The sequence below is a fragment of the Mercenaria mercenaria genome, chromosome 9 (genome assembly GCF_021730395.1).
Source record: "Mercenaria mercenaria strain notata chromosome 9, MADL_Memer_1, whole genome shotgun sequence".
Taxonomy (NCBI): domain Eukaryota; kingdom Metazoa; phylum Mollusca; class Bivalvia; order Venerida; family Veneridae; genus Mercenaria; species Mercenaria mercenaria.
Window position 1 is genome coordinate 28,138,580 of NC_069369.1, and position 18,028 is coordinate 28,156,607.

General features: G+C 35.2%; 1 protein-coding gene across 1 annotated transcript in view; it reads left to right on the forward strand.

The window, feature by feature from the left end:
- The window catches only part of LOC123546793 (uncharacterized), a 53,015-nt gene extending 35,370 nt beyond the window's left edge, over positions 1-17,645 (forward strand). Inside the window, exons 37-48 of the mRNA XM_045333353.2 lie at positions 256-433; positions 770-954; positions 1,318-2,009; positions 2,599-4,049; positions 4,533-7,912; positions 9,099-9,413; positions 9,880-9,999; positions 10,343-10,487; positions 11,316-11,458; positions 12,004-12,086; positions 13,005-14,134; positions 15,493-17,645. Of these exons, the coding sequence (XP_045189288.2) occupies positions 256-433; positions 770-954; positions 1,318-2,009; positions 2,599-4,049; positions 4,533-7,912; positions 9,099-9,413; positions 9,880-9,999; positions 10,343-10,487; positions 11,316-11,458; positions 12,004-12,086; positions 13,005-14,134; positions 15,493-15,928 (8,258 nt within the window). The 3' untranslated portion in view covers positions 15,929-17,645. The remainder of the gene's footprint in view (positions 1-255; positions 434-769; positions 955-1,317; positions 2,010-2,598; positions 4,050-4,532; positions 7,913-9,098; positions 9,414-9,879; positions 10,000-10,342; positions 10,488-11,315; positions 11,459-12,003; positions 12,087-13,004; positions 14,135-15,492) is intronic.
- Positions 17,646-18,028: the final 383 nt, after the last annotated feature.

Here is an 18,028-nt window from a genome sequence, read left to right on the forward strand (position 1 = left end):
ATATTCCTGTCCTAAAAATGAAATCTAAAAATGTATTTAATCGTTTACATTATAAGACTACTTAGAAAAATAGATAATTGTTTTCGTAGATGACATTCCACACGGGTAACAGTTGCACGGGTCAGTATGTATCTACGGGAATTCATTGCTTTATCCAAACCCGACAACAATGATGTCACATAATCTTATACATGTATAATCACTTGCATAGTGTATGCGATATGAGTAAAATACTATCTACTTTGTATTATTTAGTTGGTCTCTTTACTGCCGGACATGGAGATGAACCAATATTAATTGACAAATCGCCACCAGTGCCGGGTCGAGTTTTAGATGGAAAATTCATGAGGGTGGACAGGGCATACCAGGCTAAAGACAATGAATTGTGTGCACAGTGGGTTGATTTTTACGATCAGGAGTCGGGAATAGATAGGTTTATAATTCTCTTATATTATATAGGAAATATATATACATACCCTTACATACTACATCTGGTAATACTGGCAACAGTCTCAGAACGCCAAACACTCATTACAAAACTGTGCAAAAACTGTAGAAAATGTTAGATGTGATAACACTGGAGTAATACTGATATTTGCAGCATAACTGAATGAATTTCAGTTTATTATAGCTAATTCGAATAAAACTGTCACATACGACTCTAAGGATATGATTATATTTCTTTTTTGCTTAGCCTTTACACGAAATGGTCTGTTTTAAACGGTTGTTTTTCTTCGTGAAATTTATTCATTCATATCCGGATTACTAGATTTCTTTGGGGAGCTGGTACAGCGCCTGGAAAGGATGATGTCGTCAACTTTCATAATCTTACAAGATATGACAAGTCCGGATGTTCATCAGTCAAATTGCAACACAACCATAGCTATTTCTCCACAGTGTTTGCTTACAACAACGCTTTGAATTCAAAGGCAGCGAATGCAACATCAGACGGAGGTAAGAAACCTATTTTTCAGGGGCCTCCGTTGCCAGTTGGTTGCGGTGGGTGTATTCGAATATTTTGCACTTAACCTTTTCGGTTCGAACCTTGTTTGTGCAGTTATTTGAAGAAAGCATCAGACTGGCTTGCGAAAGGGCGGTTCTACTCGGTGTCCGCTCATTTAAGATTGTAAGATTAATTTTTAAAGTTTTGTTGGTATTTGGGTGCAACTATTTTACTCTTCGATGAACTTCCACATACAGTAGTTTAATTGTTATTGGTCTTTTATTATTGTGTTCTCTATTTAGTAATGATGTGTTTGATTTATGAAACAACTTTTGTGGGTATTTATCCTTATAATTACTTTTAACATTTTCTAGTGCTTATTGACACCACGTTTCCGATCGCGGGTCATGTTCAGGATGGGCGTGATGATAAAAATGATTTGAAGTACAGTTCGGAGACAGTATCAAAATCTGCTAATTGGAATGGGTTTCTCGATCCGGAAAGCAGCATTGATAAGTATAGGGTAGATGTTAGAATAAATAACGAATATAAAGCTACTTTTGATGTCGGAAAAGAGACAGAATTCGAAGACGAAACTATATCAATGGAGCATAATGACAGAGTTTATTTTCAAGTCCATGGGGTCAATGGAGCGAGCTTGGAAAGTACATCTGAAAGTGATGGATTCACAGTTGATTTAACACCGCCAATTTTAAAAGAACTATCTGACTCTCAAGACGGAAACTCATTTCAAAGTAACAACCAGCAGATGCATCTAGCTTGGGACTATAAAGATGAAGAATCTGGTATAAAAGAATATCAGACAGTAATATTTGAGACGAGGTATGGCGTGAAGAGGAAAATATGGCCTTCTGATAGAGAGTACAATAAATCAGTTCCATTATCCATATCGTCTACTAGAATGTCTATGACACTCGGGCAGCTAACATTAGTTAATGGTGCAAAATATTCATTACATGTTGTAACCCTAAACCATGCACTTCTCGCGTCGTCACATGAATCACGCGGAGTTCTTGTTGATACAACACCACCAAATATTTTAAAGGCAAGTACAGGCTTAAAAGACAAACAGATAAAAAAATCATATTAAAGTAACTTATGTAGAATAAATATAGAAATGTTATTTTAAAGTCTTTTAATGCTAAAGGTTTTGAGAGAAAGGTTTGTCACATGTATGTGATATTATATATATTTTCAGAAAATGGGTTTTATTGAAAGTGTTTGTATGTTTTAATTAATTGTATTTACTGGTATAATAGTGCATAGCTCAATCAGTTTGATTATCCACCTTTAAAGAAACGTTGATAGTTTAGACGGGTATTTGTACAGTCGCTAAAATTTTACACCTTACCTGTCACATTCGTGTTAATATTTAACAATTTACTAGTAATATTTGCACTGACATAAGCAGATTACGAGTCAGTTGATAATACTTCACGACTGGTTATGCTGTAAGACATAATGCTGGTTACTTTACATTTCAGTTTTAAATTCGCGAGACGAGCTGTTTGCGAATATTAGCGAAAATAAGACAATCCTAAATATTAAACAATTGTAGAGTGATATTCTAAAAACATTTTAAATTATAATCTTTTCGCCAGCTTTAATCTCATACCTTTTAATTGTTGAATTAGGTTAAGATAGGATTACCGAACGATCAGGAAGAGTACTATGATAGCAATACAGTATATCACGACGACCAAAATGCCATTCGTGTTAGCTGGTTAGCCAGAGATTCGGAAAGCGGGATAAACAAGGTTTTCGTAGCCGTCGGCACAGAAGACGATCTGGAATCTGTACAATCATATATTGACTTTAGACAAGAAAACACTGGTTTTATACAACATATACACTTGAATAGCTATCTCGAAAATAAAACGTTGTATGTTGTCACAGTGAAAGCAGTAAACATGGCTGGACTTTCCCAAAACAAATCCAAACGTATATACGTACAGAAGGCAAGCGTTCCTGGAATTGTTTTCGATGGTAGAAATTTGTACGAAGATGAAATGTACACAACTGACTACACATCAATCGCAGCATCCTTCTATGGCTTTGAAAGTGAAAGTTGTGACATTACGAGCTATGAGTGGGCGATTGGTACCTCAGCTTATGGGACAGATATTCTCTCATATACTAATTACGGTCTTGTGATGAACAATAATACTTATGGCCAATGTCAAATTCATATTGAATTGTTTGAAGACACAACCTACTATATTACCGTGAAAGCTGTGACTGGATGCAGGGACCAGTTTATTCTTTCATCATCCGATGGTATTACTTTAGACAGAAATCCCCCTGAAATATTATACACGAAAGATCAATTGAATAATGATACCTTAGTGGTACTAGAGCAAGAAGTGCTTTATCAGGATACTGTTGACACGCTACCAATAATATCAAATGCATCTGACAGCAATCAGCTTTCGTCGGTGAAATGGGCACTTGGGTCATTACCGTTGTTCTATGATCAACATGCATTTACAGATGATTTTACGTCTTTAACTAGCGCTATTGCTCTGCTTCCTGGACACACAACATACATTACAACAAACGCATCTGACAAGGCTGGCAATGTCAATATATCTTCCTCATTTCCAGTAATACCGGATAAGACCGCACCATCGTTAATTGATTTAGTATGTTCCGAATATCTTTCTGTTCGCCAGAGTATGTTGCGCTGTACATGGAAATCTGTTAATGAGATAGAAAGTCGAATAGATAAAATACACGTTTCCCTCAGTTCAAATGGTACATCATATGATATTCTTGAAAATTATGTTATACCGAAAGGGTTCAGTCAATTTAATCGTGACTTGTTTAACTATTTAAATAACACAGTACCGACAAAGTCATCCGTTCTTGTAAGTATAGTTGTTACTAACGTTGTTGGGTATCAAAAGACGTATGGCAGGCAAATAATTGTCGATAGAACCGTTCCAGCTACAGAAGGACTTGATGTTGTGACAAGAATAGGGACAAGAAACATCACAGATCATCAAAAATGTCAAATACCAAGGGCTTATCTCGAACTCAGGATGCATGGAGTAAGCGATCTGGAATCAGATATTGATTTTGAAAGGTAAATCTCTTTGTAGGTTGTATTTGTGTCTACATCTACCTGATATCTAAACAAAATATATGATTGTATATAAATTTGTCCTTTTACGAAAGTTTCAGCTACTTATTCCACTAACGGGTAGGCATGTACAAACCAAATTTCGCCTGCGATTAGATAGATACTAGTGTTAATTTGTTTCCATCTTTTAAAGGTATAAAAACGACAAAATCCAAGTGGATTCATTGAAATACTTTGTCCTATGTTGTGTAACGTAACACACCTTTACCTTGTTTTTTAAAACGTGAGATATACGAGAAGCGTTTAAAAAGAACTTCAGATTATACCATAGCTTTCTTTTTTTCACGTTTACATTTAAAAAGTTTCTTTTAAAATTATTGTACTTTTTAGTATAGACAGGAATAAAAGACACAATTATTATGCTGTAAAGTTAAAATCATTGTGTAACTTTAAAACTTCCTGAATACGTTGCTCTTTCATTCACAGGTTGGAAGCCAGTGTAGGGCATCGACCATACGGTACTGATATTCTGCACTATACTGCAGTGAGACCAGACAACCAAGGAATTCTTTTTCTGGATGGATTCAGTTTATACGAAGGAGAAGTTTTCTATGCCACTTTAAGGGTCTACAACAAAGCAGGTCTGAAGACGGAAGTGACATCAGATATCGTTGTAGTAAGCCAATCTCCAATATTAGAAGTTACTGACGGCGGCCTGGAAAGCGATATAGATTATCAATCAGTCCCAAACATTATACAAGGTTACTGGAAGTATTCAGATTTATGTCCTATAAAGGAAGCAGCTTGGTCCGTCCATGATTTCTCAGGAAAAGTTATCTTTGATTTCCAACCAATACCATCCGCAGGTCAAAAACTTTACAACGACGAAGTTTCTTTAGAAAACGGAATGAAATATGTCATAATAGTAAAGACATTAGATTTTCTTGATCGTGTTAGGATAGCAAGGTCAGATGGGGTCACAGTACGAATCCAACCGCCTTTAAGCGGGAATGTCAGAGATGGGCTCCATGGAAATTTGAACTACCAGTTTAGTTTTACAGAATTATCAGCAAATTGGGACAGTTTTGGCGACGATTCAAATGATCCAACGCAGTCTATAGATCATTACGAAGTAGCTATAGGGAATGACAGGCGATATTCCAAAACAAGATCCAATATACATTTCTTCGTAAATGTTGGTCTAAATAAATCATACACTTTCTATAATTTAAATTTGACCGCAAAATTAGTGAAGTATTATATAACTGTCCGTTCCTACAGCATTGCCGGGGGATACACAGAGGGCTATTCAAACGGCATACGTGTCGGTTTTAATGATGAGATAATTCCTGGTACAGTGGCTGTGAAAAGTTTCCAATCGTCAGTCAATTTCGTAGAGGCCTCGTGGACAGGTTTTGATTCGGATATTGACATCATCAAGTATGAAATTGGCATCAGTAACCATGGTGACTTCTTATCTAATGATACTTTAAGGTGTGAATTATTTTACATAAATTCATCTACTTTTGACGTGAAAAATTTGCAAGGTATTGGTTTAAATGAGTATGTTAAGGTAGGCAATCTTAATCTCGTTCACGGTCAAACGGTGTATGTGCATGTACTTGCAAAGAATGAAGCGGGGATGTGTACGGCGGTTACCAGTAGCGGAATTCTTGTAGATACGACACCAGCAACTAAAGGAACCATTGTCATAAATGGAATTCAGAGTGACACTGTCCTTTATGCAAATTCTGATTCCGAAATGCATATTAAATGGTTCGATGTTGAAGACTTAGAGTCCGGAATACTCCAAATAAAGGTCGTGTTATACGAATGTCTCTCCTGTAACACAACAGATATTAATAACGCTGGCTGTTTCGTTGTAGCTGACCATGTTGTTCAAAATGACAACATAACTTCATTTTATGATTTACAACTTGACACACAAAATATATATGTTGTCGCTCTTGAAATTATGAATGGGGCACAGTTAGTTACTAATGTGAAAAGTGTAAATATTCTTGTCGATACAAGTAGTCCGTTGTCCGGACTTGTAAAGATTACAAAGGACTGGTATTCTATGAAATCATTCCAGTCTTCAAAGACCACATTAAAGGGACTGTTAGCCATTGCCAGCAGCTCTGATGAATATACGTGCCCAACACAAACCAGGTTCTTTCCTTCAAATTCTTTCATCGATTGGACGTCTTTTTCAAAAAATTTCAGTACCGACTTTCTTACTATAAATCGCACAGGAGCATTCTTGGGTATAGGATATAATGCGGATTTGTCGGAAGTTATAAAATCAAGTATCGTATCCACTCCTATGCAGGTGCAGAGAGGAAATTACACCTTCGCATCTAGAGCTGCTAAAGGAGACAATATTATTACGACATTTGCGTTCATGACTAATTACGTAGCGATGCCATTTAAAATAAAAAATAAACCAGTAGAAAATGAATTTGATGATAGCATATTTGAAAATATTACTGGTTTTAAAGAATCAAATAATAGTGAACCTGATGCGCTAAAAAACTCAACATTGCAGTCCGATTATGACATTTCTGTTCTTGCAAATGGATCAGTTGTGAGCACTGGAGATCAGTGGCAGTATATTGAAGAAAACGAATATGGCTTTGGAATAAATCTATTAGGATATAAAATAACCAATAATCGCCATTGGTATCATGTGTTCTGGGCAAGAAATAAATTTACCAGTATTCAAAGGTGGTTTCAACTCCCATTTGACCCTACAGTACAAATTCATAAATACAGTATACTAGTTGACAAAAGAGCTGAATTTGACGACAGTATACTGGATCTTGCACTTATAATTGATGATGAAGAAATTGCCAATATTGCTGGTTTCCAGTTTAATGACAATATGAGAATAGCCGCTTTGAACTGGAACGAAGATGGATACAAACCACCTGTAAACGATATATATCATCCATTTTACGCAGAAGCCGTTGTCAAATATATTGATATACCAGATACACGTGACAAACCTTGTCGCCATGGACGGGGATTTTATGATGAAGAAAGTGGTATAAAAGATATTTGGCTCGGTGTTTCCGACAGCAAAAATATACAAGGAAATATAGTCCCAGTTTCAATGTACAAATCATTTTGTTATCCATGCAGAAAACCCTGTGAACATCTATGTAATCAGCCGTGTAATAAAACACGACTTTCGGGTGGTTTTGATTTGATTCCACTCACAAAATCTGCACTAAATTTGAAGGCAGCCCGTATAAACAACATTTGTCTGAATGAGGCTAGTGAGACAACGTGTAACAGCTCTGCATATTACCTAAATGTGAAAATTGTTGACTTCGCCGGTCAGGAAACTGTAGCATATTCTAATGCAGTTCAAGTTGATAGCACTGCCCCAGAGTGTGATTATGTAAAATGTTTGGATCCTGATTATAGCAAAGATGAACCGACAGAACATTTGGGTTCAAGTTCTTCTATCGGTGCATACTGGAATTGCTCTGAAGATGTAAGCCGAATTGAGAGTTACAAAGTTCGCGTCTTTTTAACTAAAACTGGTGAAATTGTTATGAAAAGTAAAGATGCAGGTAGAAAGTCGAAACAATGGTTCAACTTAGCAAATGGAACATTTGAAGACAACAAGGACTATACGGTTGAAGTAACTGCAATTAATAGTGCTGGTCTAACTGTAAATGAAACATGTTCGGTTCATGTTAACTTGCATCCTCCGGATGTATCCGGATCATCCACAAAACCACTTTATACCGAAGCAGTGTCAGATGAAAGCGATGAAGGTAATATATACTGGACTTCCTCTCAAACTAGTATGGGAATACAGTGGCATGGCGGATCTGCTGATACAGAGTTTTACGGTAAACATTATCGAATGATTTCTGTCATAGTGAAATAATAAGTTCTGTGAATAATACTGTAGTAAATGTTGTTTTGTATATTGCAATACTTAACACCATTACTAACGCTGCTGTTGTATTAATACGAATGTATTGAATATTTCATGAATGTTAAAGTTTTGATAAATTTTGACTCAGAGATTTTATTAAGCTTCAAAACAGTAGTCTTTAAATGCTGATTGGCGGTCGTGGTAGGTCGTCTTGGTTTTGGACTAAATGTTGTAAGTATTTTTAGCCTCTTGGTATCATGTGTTTCATTCAACTTAATTCTAATTGTTTTAAAATAGAGTTCTGCTTAAGCTGGTGCAAGGCAGGCAAAAAATGTGATGCACATTTCATAACCTTTTACAGACAGACTCGACCAAACTTCTATTAATTGTATTGGTTGAATTTTTTGCTTCCACAGAATCTGCTTATAGATTATCCTCCACAAATAAAGCAGTATTAAAGTATTGTGTAGTGCTAAGTATGCTGTCGCCCCTTACTTTGGCTCAGTTTCGTTATTATTTCTTGTCTTTTTGGATCATTGAGTCCATTCAGTGTTGTTTTACTCAAGCTGGTGCTGAAATACCTCTCCTCATAAACAGACTCGATTCAGTCGAGTCTTCTATTAGTTTGGTTGCGTGTTTTGTTATGCTAATGAAATTAGTAACTATTAATCTTGTTACTTACGATGAATACTGTAAAATAGGTTTTATAAAACATTGAATCAATACTAATAACACAGAAGCGTCAACAGCAAAACTAATGCATACTAAAATCTTACGTTTTGTTGATTTAAGTGTAGTTTCAATTTGCCAGGAGACAAATGCAAACAGTATATATTCCACACAGTCAAAGTCATTATACTGGCCTAATTTGATGGTTGTAATCGTGGATTGTTTTTTATTTACAAAGCATTTTGTTATCAAATAGTCTCGGAAAACAAACGACCCCGGCTGCATACCGAAACCATTACCAAAATATTGATTGAAACTCGATAACTTTGTTTTGTTTTTAAAAAAAATGGTATGGTCAGTAAAAATAATCATCACATCATTTAGCTTTCTGTGTTAGTATATCTTTGCACAGAACTGTAGTGTAATGATTTAGTGTAACGGATAACATAATGGACTTCAGTAAATATATGCTTTTTGTATTGATACAGAATGGTCAGTTGGAACTTCGATCGGAAAGACAGATGTTCTTCCGCCGTCAATGAGCGGTGTCAATTCAACCGGATCATCAGCTATAGTTAATGGAAAACTTGTGTTCAACAGCAAGCTTGTCAACAGAACTGTAATAGAGTATAAAGATAAAACAAATATGAGTATTGAAGAAATTCAGAATCTGACAAATCTTAACGAGAAAGAGAAGACGTTTTTCCAATTGGAGCCTGGCAGATGCTTTCACCAATCACTCTATGCTATTGGTTACTCTCATTTGAAGAGCAAGATGCAGCAAAGGACAGTTTGTATTAAAAGTAAAACCTTTTAAGAAACATCTTGTTCTAAACAAATATCAAATAATCCGTATCTTTCTGTATATTATATAGCATTTATTTTGTGCTAAAATTCTAATGCCTAGCTTCTGGAAAATCGATCAAGTTTGTTCAAACCAGTTGTATTTTCCATATCAGTTTCAACATATCGAATAACTATCATTTGATTGTATTCTTTTGAAATATATGAAGTTTAACATTTTACAAAGAATCAAATAAATGACATCTTATAGTCGGGCTATTATGTTATATGCGACTTTATTAATTCTGTCAATATGTATCTTCCTGGTTTTCCTTAAAATGATTGTGAGAAGGCTGGTTTTGTCCACAGACTCACAGAATATGTAAAAACGCCACTCATGTGTTATCTTAAAGTAGGCATGCAGTTTTATTACAGATGGACAAATTGCTATCACAATTTAGTGTACTCTTCTTACAAAAATTACAGGAAAGCACGATATTTTCTTAAATGAAACTACCCGAAGAGTAATTGCTTCGAAAAGTAAATACACCAATAGCTGGTCGAAAAAAATGTTGAAATCATCAGACATAGTCGTCGACGCATTGCGTAAGTATGCAATAATGTATGATATCAAGTGAAATATCATTGAGGGCATAACTATTTGAAATATAACGAAGGTGGAAGGGTAAATTGCAAATGAATCTGCTCAGTTGTCTACACATCATTATCTTTTTTGTTAAATAGAACCGGACGTAAATTTTATTTATCTAAATCGTATACAGAAATTGTAACGCAAGAAAATGACATACTCAATACAATTGATAATCATTCGTGAGCGTCAGTTACTGTAACTGATGACTGGAAAATAATGGTCATATTCATGTTTTAATTTATGAACATCAAGCTTTAGAACTGTCGATATACGCCTTAAAGCCCGGTATTTTTGCAGTGGAAGCTGGTGGTATATCTTTGGGTACTTTAACTGACGATGACAAAAGTAGCATATATGGAAGTGCTGCTTCTGCAGATTATAGACCGTTCATATCCAATCCTGACACTACACTTGATAGGACTTCCAGAGCGTTGCGAAATAGGTAGGTTTTATCGTCCTTATTGTGTGTTTGGATATTTACACTACAAAGTTAGGAAGTAGATATCTTTTAATTTAAGAAATCATTATTTTTCTGTAAAAGTAAGGTATAATATTAGAATTTTTTTCTCTTAACGACAGTATCAGCAGTTGATATCATCAGTACCTTATTATTTTCTTTATAATTTTGTTTGGAAAAAGTTTAAAACATAAATTGCCAAATAAGCTAAGAATACCATTTGGTGCACTTTTATAACTTTATAATTATGAAATAGTGTGTAATAAACTAAACCATAGTTATGAATTAATCTTGACTCGAATTTACGACAGCCTAAAAAGATTCTATTAAATGCTGTACCGTACTCCCAATGTATGACAAACGACTAATGCCGATATCGGAGAACCTTTTCATAAAAATGACACAATACGCTAGGAATAGATGGGGGATTTTTAAAACTTTTATCTTTTTAGAGACGTTTACCACAATTAATAATGTAAATATTCTGACGTCTGAGTTCAGCTGAACGCTCTTTGCTGGAGAAGACTGTCACCCTGATACACATGTAATTACTCCAACCTATAAAGTAACAGACCAATTAGAGTCTTTGCAATGAGTTAAACTGTTCTGTTAGACTATTAGTAGGGAACCAGTCAACTCTTTCTCAGATCTGTAAAGTTCAGCTTTCTGTGAGGAAGGTATGATTAGTAATAACAAGAGTTACACGATCAAAAATGAGTATTATTTGTGGGTGATAACGTTTATCAGAGACATTAAAACAGCCCTCGTTTTCTTGAATTGTGTTAGCAAGCATGAAGTTTGTATCTTTTGCAGAATTCAGAGATCTTGCAACTTGTCATTTTATCTTGCGCCATCGCCGAAAGTTACATACACGCAAATAAATATTACAGTAAAGCCGACTACTCCATGCAACAAAGATGACGAGTTTCAGCCGGCACTGGTTTATTGGGATAATGGTATATATACATCTCCGTTCAATCAATATTATTGCCCAGAAATATTGCAAAAGAATTGCACACGTTGGTTATTTTTATTTCATTGTTCGTATGAAATTGATTGAGAGATATTTTTCTCATTAAAATCTAATCTGAACAGTTTATTTAAAGACTAGCAAAATGTTATACTTCAACAAAACGTGAAAGCATTTGTCTTCAAGAAAAAATATCATAAGCATTTAACATATTAAAACATTTTTCGTTAGTTGCATATGAGCGGTGAAATGAAATTCATTTTGCAGTTTACAATACTGATTGGGAACGGGTCTGTAATTTAAATCTGCAATTAATTGAGCAGAAACCTAATTTGGTTCCTCAGCTGTGATAAATTGCTTGCTTATAAAATTTGTCCCAAATAAATAATAACAGCATTATTTGTTTTTCAAATAATTGTTATCTTTTTACGGAGAATGGTTACGAAAGAGCAAGGATAGCAAAAAGCAGAATTTTCATTGTTACGTTATTTCGAATTTTATTTCTAAGGAGACACTATGTGTATATTTCAGACCACGAGAACTGGAAACATATTGACGAAGGTTGTCGTGAATACCTTACTGCAGTAATGATGAATGGCACATATGTTTCGCAGGTAAACATTTTTCTTTAGAAATACTTAGTAAGTTTTAAGTAAAATGTCACTTACCTTGATAGAACTTGTGTTGAAATTTTACAGCAAGTGTTTTTTGTTTTTGTTTTTTTTTTGTTGACATTTTGTATTATCATATCAGTATAATGCTCAATGTAAATTCCCCATTTGTTCAACTTTAATTCTTTATCCTATCTCATACGCTAATTTGGTTTTCTGCGCATGTGGTCATTCTGCTTTCACACTGAGACTGCAATGATCAAAGTTGACTAGGCGCTTATTAATATTTACTTGTAAAGCATTTTTCTGTTGACAGACAAAATAAATAGAAATGGGTCTTGCAACAAATTTGCCACAATTTCGAATCGAAGATGACCCCCCTCCCCCCATACACACCATCCCAGTCTTTACCGGACACAGAGGACCCATATGTCTAAATTGTATTTGTTTTAACATTCTATTTGAAACGTATCGCATTTCTGAGAGGGTGATATAAAATATTCATGATTGAAAATATAAATATCATATTCATATTTCTAGAAGGGAACATTTTTTCATACAAGCCTCTCAGCAATGCAATATAAATGTAATATAACCTCTCTGAATTATCTTTTTAAAAGATATAATTGCTTTGACATCACGAATAACTTCACTTCGTTAAAACTTAATCCCTGATTTAACAAATATAACTAGCATAGCCCTTATCATGCTGAACACGACTGATTATGCCTTTACGGCCAGTGTAGATCATGATCATGCAGTCTGATCAAGATCTGCACTGTTCGCCATTCGGTCCGTATCTTTTTGGTAAGCACCCCTGTTAACAGTTAATGGTTCTGTCCAAATTGAAAGATGGACAAGTTCATTTTAGAAATTTAGCAGGGTAAGGGTTATAATAGATGTTTCTTATTCTTTAAAAAGGTTTGCGGAGATGCCAGTGATAGTAATGTGACAAAACGAGATGTTTCATCCTCACTGGATAGACCAAGGGCATTTGAAGTTGTTAGAATCAGTCGATCTTTCCATAATTCAAGGCCAAGTATCGTTACCAGCTCTGTAACTTTGATAGAAGACGCTTTTGTCAAAGTCAACCTCGATGCAACAGACCAGGAAAATGATACGTTACTATATGAAATTCTACAGCAGCCTGAAAATTTAAATTGCAGCGTAAGCGAGTCCGGAACTCTAAATTGCTCATTTGATGAAAATTACTATGGTACAAGCAGTATGAAAATAAGAGTCACTGAAAGTGATCCGAATTTTCCTACTTATGAAGAACGTTTGTTCAATGAGAAAACTATCAGAATAACTGTCCTTGGTATGCCAGACAAAACCGACAGATTCTACATTGATGATAATGGCAGCTTCCATGCGGACAAACGTCCTTCCATGAAACACATAATAAAAGTTGAAGCAAACAGATCATCAACAGTATCTGGTGGGAAGATTTTATTAGCAGATGTTGATGGCGGAGAAATATTCACAGAATTTCCTAGAATGAGAAGTCTCGCAAATTCAACCTACAAACTAAAGCACGTGGATGCTGCAGAAATACCAATTGAAAATTACACCACGGTGACATACAGAACATTAAAGGCGTATGACATAGAGTTTGAGTTTACACCAAAAGTCCATGGCAACATGACTTTTGATTTTATAGCCCAAAATGATGATAAATCGTACACACCAGCATTGACAATCGACGTGTTTGTTTTAGCAAACCCGTGTGTCTATGGTCACTGCAGTCATGTTATCCTTGGAGAAACTGGATGTGACGACATTGCTCGTGCAAAATCGTTTTCCGGCTTTGTCTGTGCATGTGATCTAGGCTACAAAGGACAATGGTGCCAAACTGAAATAAATGAATGTGCAGGGGAACCGTGCGCATTGATGTTCGACTGTGAGGACATGATTAACAATTACAAATGTAATATAAATATTCCAAAACTAATGGCCATTCTGATATGCTCTATAATTGCTGTAGGCGGTGCAGTATTTCTTGGGGTAAAACTCGTCAACAGATACAGAGTAAACAAAGTAGGCCAAAGCAAGTAAGAACCTTTTTGTTGAAGCTAGTAGGCAGTCAAGTAGTCACTCTAACAAATAAACTGCATTTAAGACTTACTCATACTAAGGTTAAGTGTAAACATTGGATGGTTTCAGAATGGCAACTGTGTGGTCATTTCCGTTATGATTTTATAAACGAACATCAAACTAGTCAATAATACTTAATTAAAGCAGCCTTACTTGTTTAATTTTCTATCACAGCTTTCATATGACAGTGTTTTATAGTGTCTTGGCAAAAGTATTTATCTTCAGACCATGAAGCTATTATTTCCTATAGCCATCTGATGTAATATTAAGTGGTCCGTATAAGCATAATATACCCTACGCTTTTCCATAGAAATTTAAATGTGCTCGTGGTACAAGTTCTTATTTATCTCTAATTATATCACTTTTTATTGTAAAAGAGAGAATTATTGACTTCATATCAAACGCCATTCCCCCTTTAATTAGCTCGCGTGATTTACATGTATGGTTTCCGAACAGTAACTTGAAACAGTTCGGTCGTAAGAAAATTAAACTTCATAGGACATTTTCATGTGACCAGTTAGTAAAACCTATAGATATTGGGTTAAAGTGACGTTTATCTGACCAGTGGCTGGAAATCCAAGCTCGAGTCTACGATCACCAAACATCATGGGTTGTTGGCCACTGTCCAAAAAATGTGTTCTGTTGATATTTGGTCTTTAAGTCAATGTCATACTGACACCTTAAGAATGGTTTCCGTTCAATAACTTGGGAATGCTTGGATCTACAAACATGAAACGTCTTAAGGAATGTATTTGGTAGGCAGAAGAACCTCCGTTTTGGAACAGTAATTCAATGCCATATTGATCATTAGTTTGGAAACGGTCTTAGATAGGCTTAGGTCTATACATAGGAAACTGTTACGGTTGATTGTATGTATGTTTTGTTATTGAGCAGTTCAAATATCAATGTAAAAATGACCGTTAGCTTTAAAATTCTTCAATAACCTATGAATAATAAAATACAATTCCTGATTTATTAAGGCGGGTAGATGTATTGACCATTCGACCACGGAGGCCCCTAACTTGGATAAATTTAAATGTATTTGATTTATTTGATTTTCTCATGTCTGTGTGTTACACATTTGATTTTGGTGCCACCGCCATGAATACTTTTATTCGAATAATATTTGTGGATAAATAACCGTATAGTAAATAGGGCTGCGATCCTCAAAATTATATTAGAATTTTGTAACGACTTCCGATTTATTGTTTCAGTTGGTTCATATGAGTTTTACAAACAGGCCTTGCTTCTCCACTAAAAATCAGGTTATGCACGGTAATGCATTGATCGTAACCACTTTGTTTTCTTTTTACAGTGTATCACTTATGGAAGAGAAAATAAAAAAGACGTACATGGCAGATAGCGACCCTCATGAACGGCCATTATCCAGTGGATCTATACTACTTGAACCTGCATCAGGAAGTGCCCCACCTCCCTCTACTTTAGCGGAAACAACAAACATGTGGAGCAATCCAAATTGGTTTAGACCAGAAAGCGTTAGACTTGATTCTTCTCTCTCTACGCTAACTAGAAATGCATCGCAACTGCTTCCGCCACATCACCGAAGCTTCAAGTCTATGAATAGCATCTCTGCGAAAACGAATGCACAAACTGCCGTCCACGACAAACCAGTAGACTCTGAAATAACGGCAGAACCAAACAGAATGACAGCCCCTCCTTCGTCGTTTGATAAGCTTGTCCTGGCATTGCACAAAGAAGGCTCCAGCAAAATTACAGATATCGATGTTTAATGCATTGGCATGTATAAACAAAGATTGCTACATCAAGTAGTTGTTGTTTTGTAAAAACTTTGATGCATTATTTTATCCAGAACTGTGTATATTTAAGAAATCTGCGTTGTAGACATTAGTTCTATAATACCTTATATTCTAGAAAGTTAATACCGAAGTTGATAAATAGATATGTTTTGCATGCGTGGTGCTAAAATACTGTGAAATCATTAATATTCGTGGGGGACTAATTTTCGTGGATTTCGTGGTTGAGTCAATCCACGAAATTTAATCCCAACGAACAAGTAAACTTCCCATTCGTGTTATGTTCAAAAGTTGAAATCCACGAATTTATATCCCCATGAAACTGCCGTTTTGACCAAAACCACGAAATTTCGTGCCCACGAAATTAAATGATTTTACAGTACATGATCATCTGAAACGTATGATACAGTAGTAGGTATTTTTGAATACATCACATTTTCTTATAGACATTTGATAAAGTCGAACGTATCATATGATAAATAATGCTTAAGGAAAGGCTAACTGGTCCTAAGATAATGATGACCTCAGAAAATATTTGGTTACGTACTCGGTCTGCTAACCTTGTAGAAATCTTATGTCAGTAAATTTGTATAATAAAGTCGACGTGTATTCACATATTAATCAGAATAAAGACGAGACGCCATGTTTAACACACCTTTTATAATTGTACCATATTTTTAATGATTGCCTAACATTGAGAAGCATTTTGTTGTGTCTGGGATTTAATATTCGCTTCCTTTGTGTCTCCCTTGAGCTGTATAAACGTTCATAACGTGTGTGCAACAAAAAAGTTAATAAGCGCCATATTTTATAAATATTATGGCATCTTAATTTTTCAATCTCTGATAATCAATGTTTATTTGTACTGTTTTGTACTTTTATTAGACAGGCTAAGGGCAGATTAGATGTCGACGTTCTGTATGTATTATCTTTTGGCATATGCCATATCAGTGCACCAGCTTGCACTGATATGCCCTAGCTGACGTTTCATATATTTGCATTTAAGGTAGCTAAACGGCAAATGTAAAATTTTCTTGCGCGGAGCGGAAGATATATTCTGTACAATATTCAATGTGGTAGGTCGCTGAATGAAATTATTAAAAGAATAGACACGTTACTCTGGATCGGTTCCTGTATAATTTCATTATTGTTTTGCTATCATTCACGTGTGATTTCATCGTATTAAAGTTTGGAAATAACGTGTTTAATCAATCATGACAAATGACAATATTCAACATCTAATTTATGTCATCCATATATTTACATCATTACATAGTTGCACTGTTTTTCTTGTGTTTGGATACATTTACTTTCTACTTCTGCCTCTGTGTAATGGTCAAAATGCTCCAGTGCGGATGAAAACATGTTTTGTTGTTGGTAATTGTCTTCGTTATCTTGCTGGCTTTGAGTGTAAATGAATTTGCTTATGCCGACTATCCAGTATGTCACAGAAGCGTTTCAGACCATATTTATAGGTTATTAGCTTTGTATCGTGAAATATGCAGGAGTTCTGCAGCGGTAATATTGCGCGACTTCAGGAGCGCAATATTCTACCGCTAAAGAACGAGTGCAAATTTCATGATGCTAAGATAATAACATTTTTATTACATACGCATCTACACGTATAAATGTAATGTAAATTTTATAATTTTGTTCAACAAGTGGAATAAGACTAAATAAAGAATTAATACAACGACACGTTGAATTACGTCACGCACCCGATATGAAATTCAGGCGTCAGTGAATGGAAAAATATTAACGTTTCCGGTAAAATTGTAAATCAACGGAGAAAAGAAACGAGCATGTAATAATTGTAAATATATATCAGACTATATGTTATGAAACTAAAATTGAAGATTACGTATTTTTGTCATGTCATAATGGTAAGAAATCTTTTAGAAATAGCTTTTATGCCTTGTTAGTGTAAGCTTTATGCCTGCTTTTAGCAAAACTGCCAATGGCATGTACACAGACTACCTTGTCTTCATAGAGTTTTGTAATAAAAAAAATGCAAACAAATGTGTTCAGAAGTACTGCGAAGTTATCTACATTTGAATATCAAAGGAGACATGATAC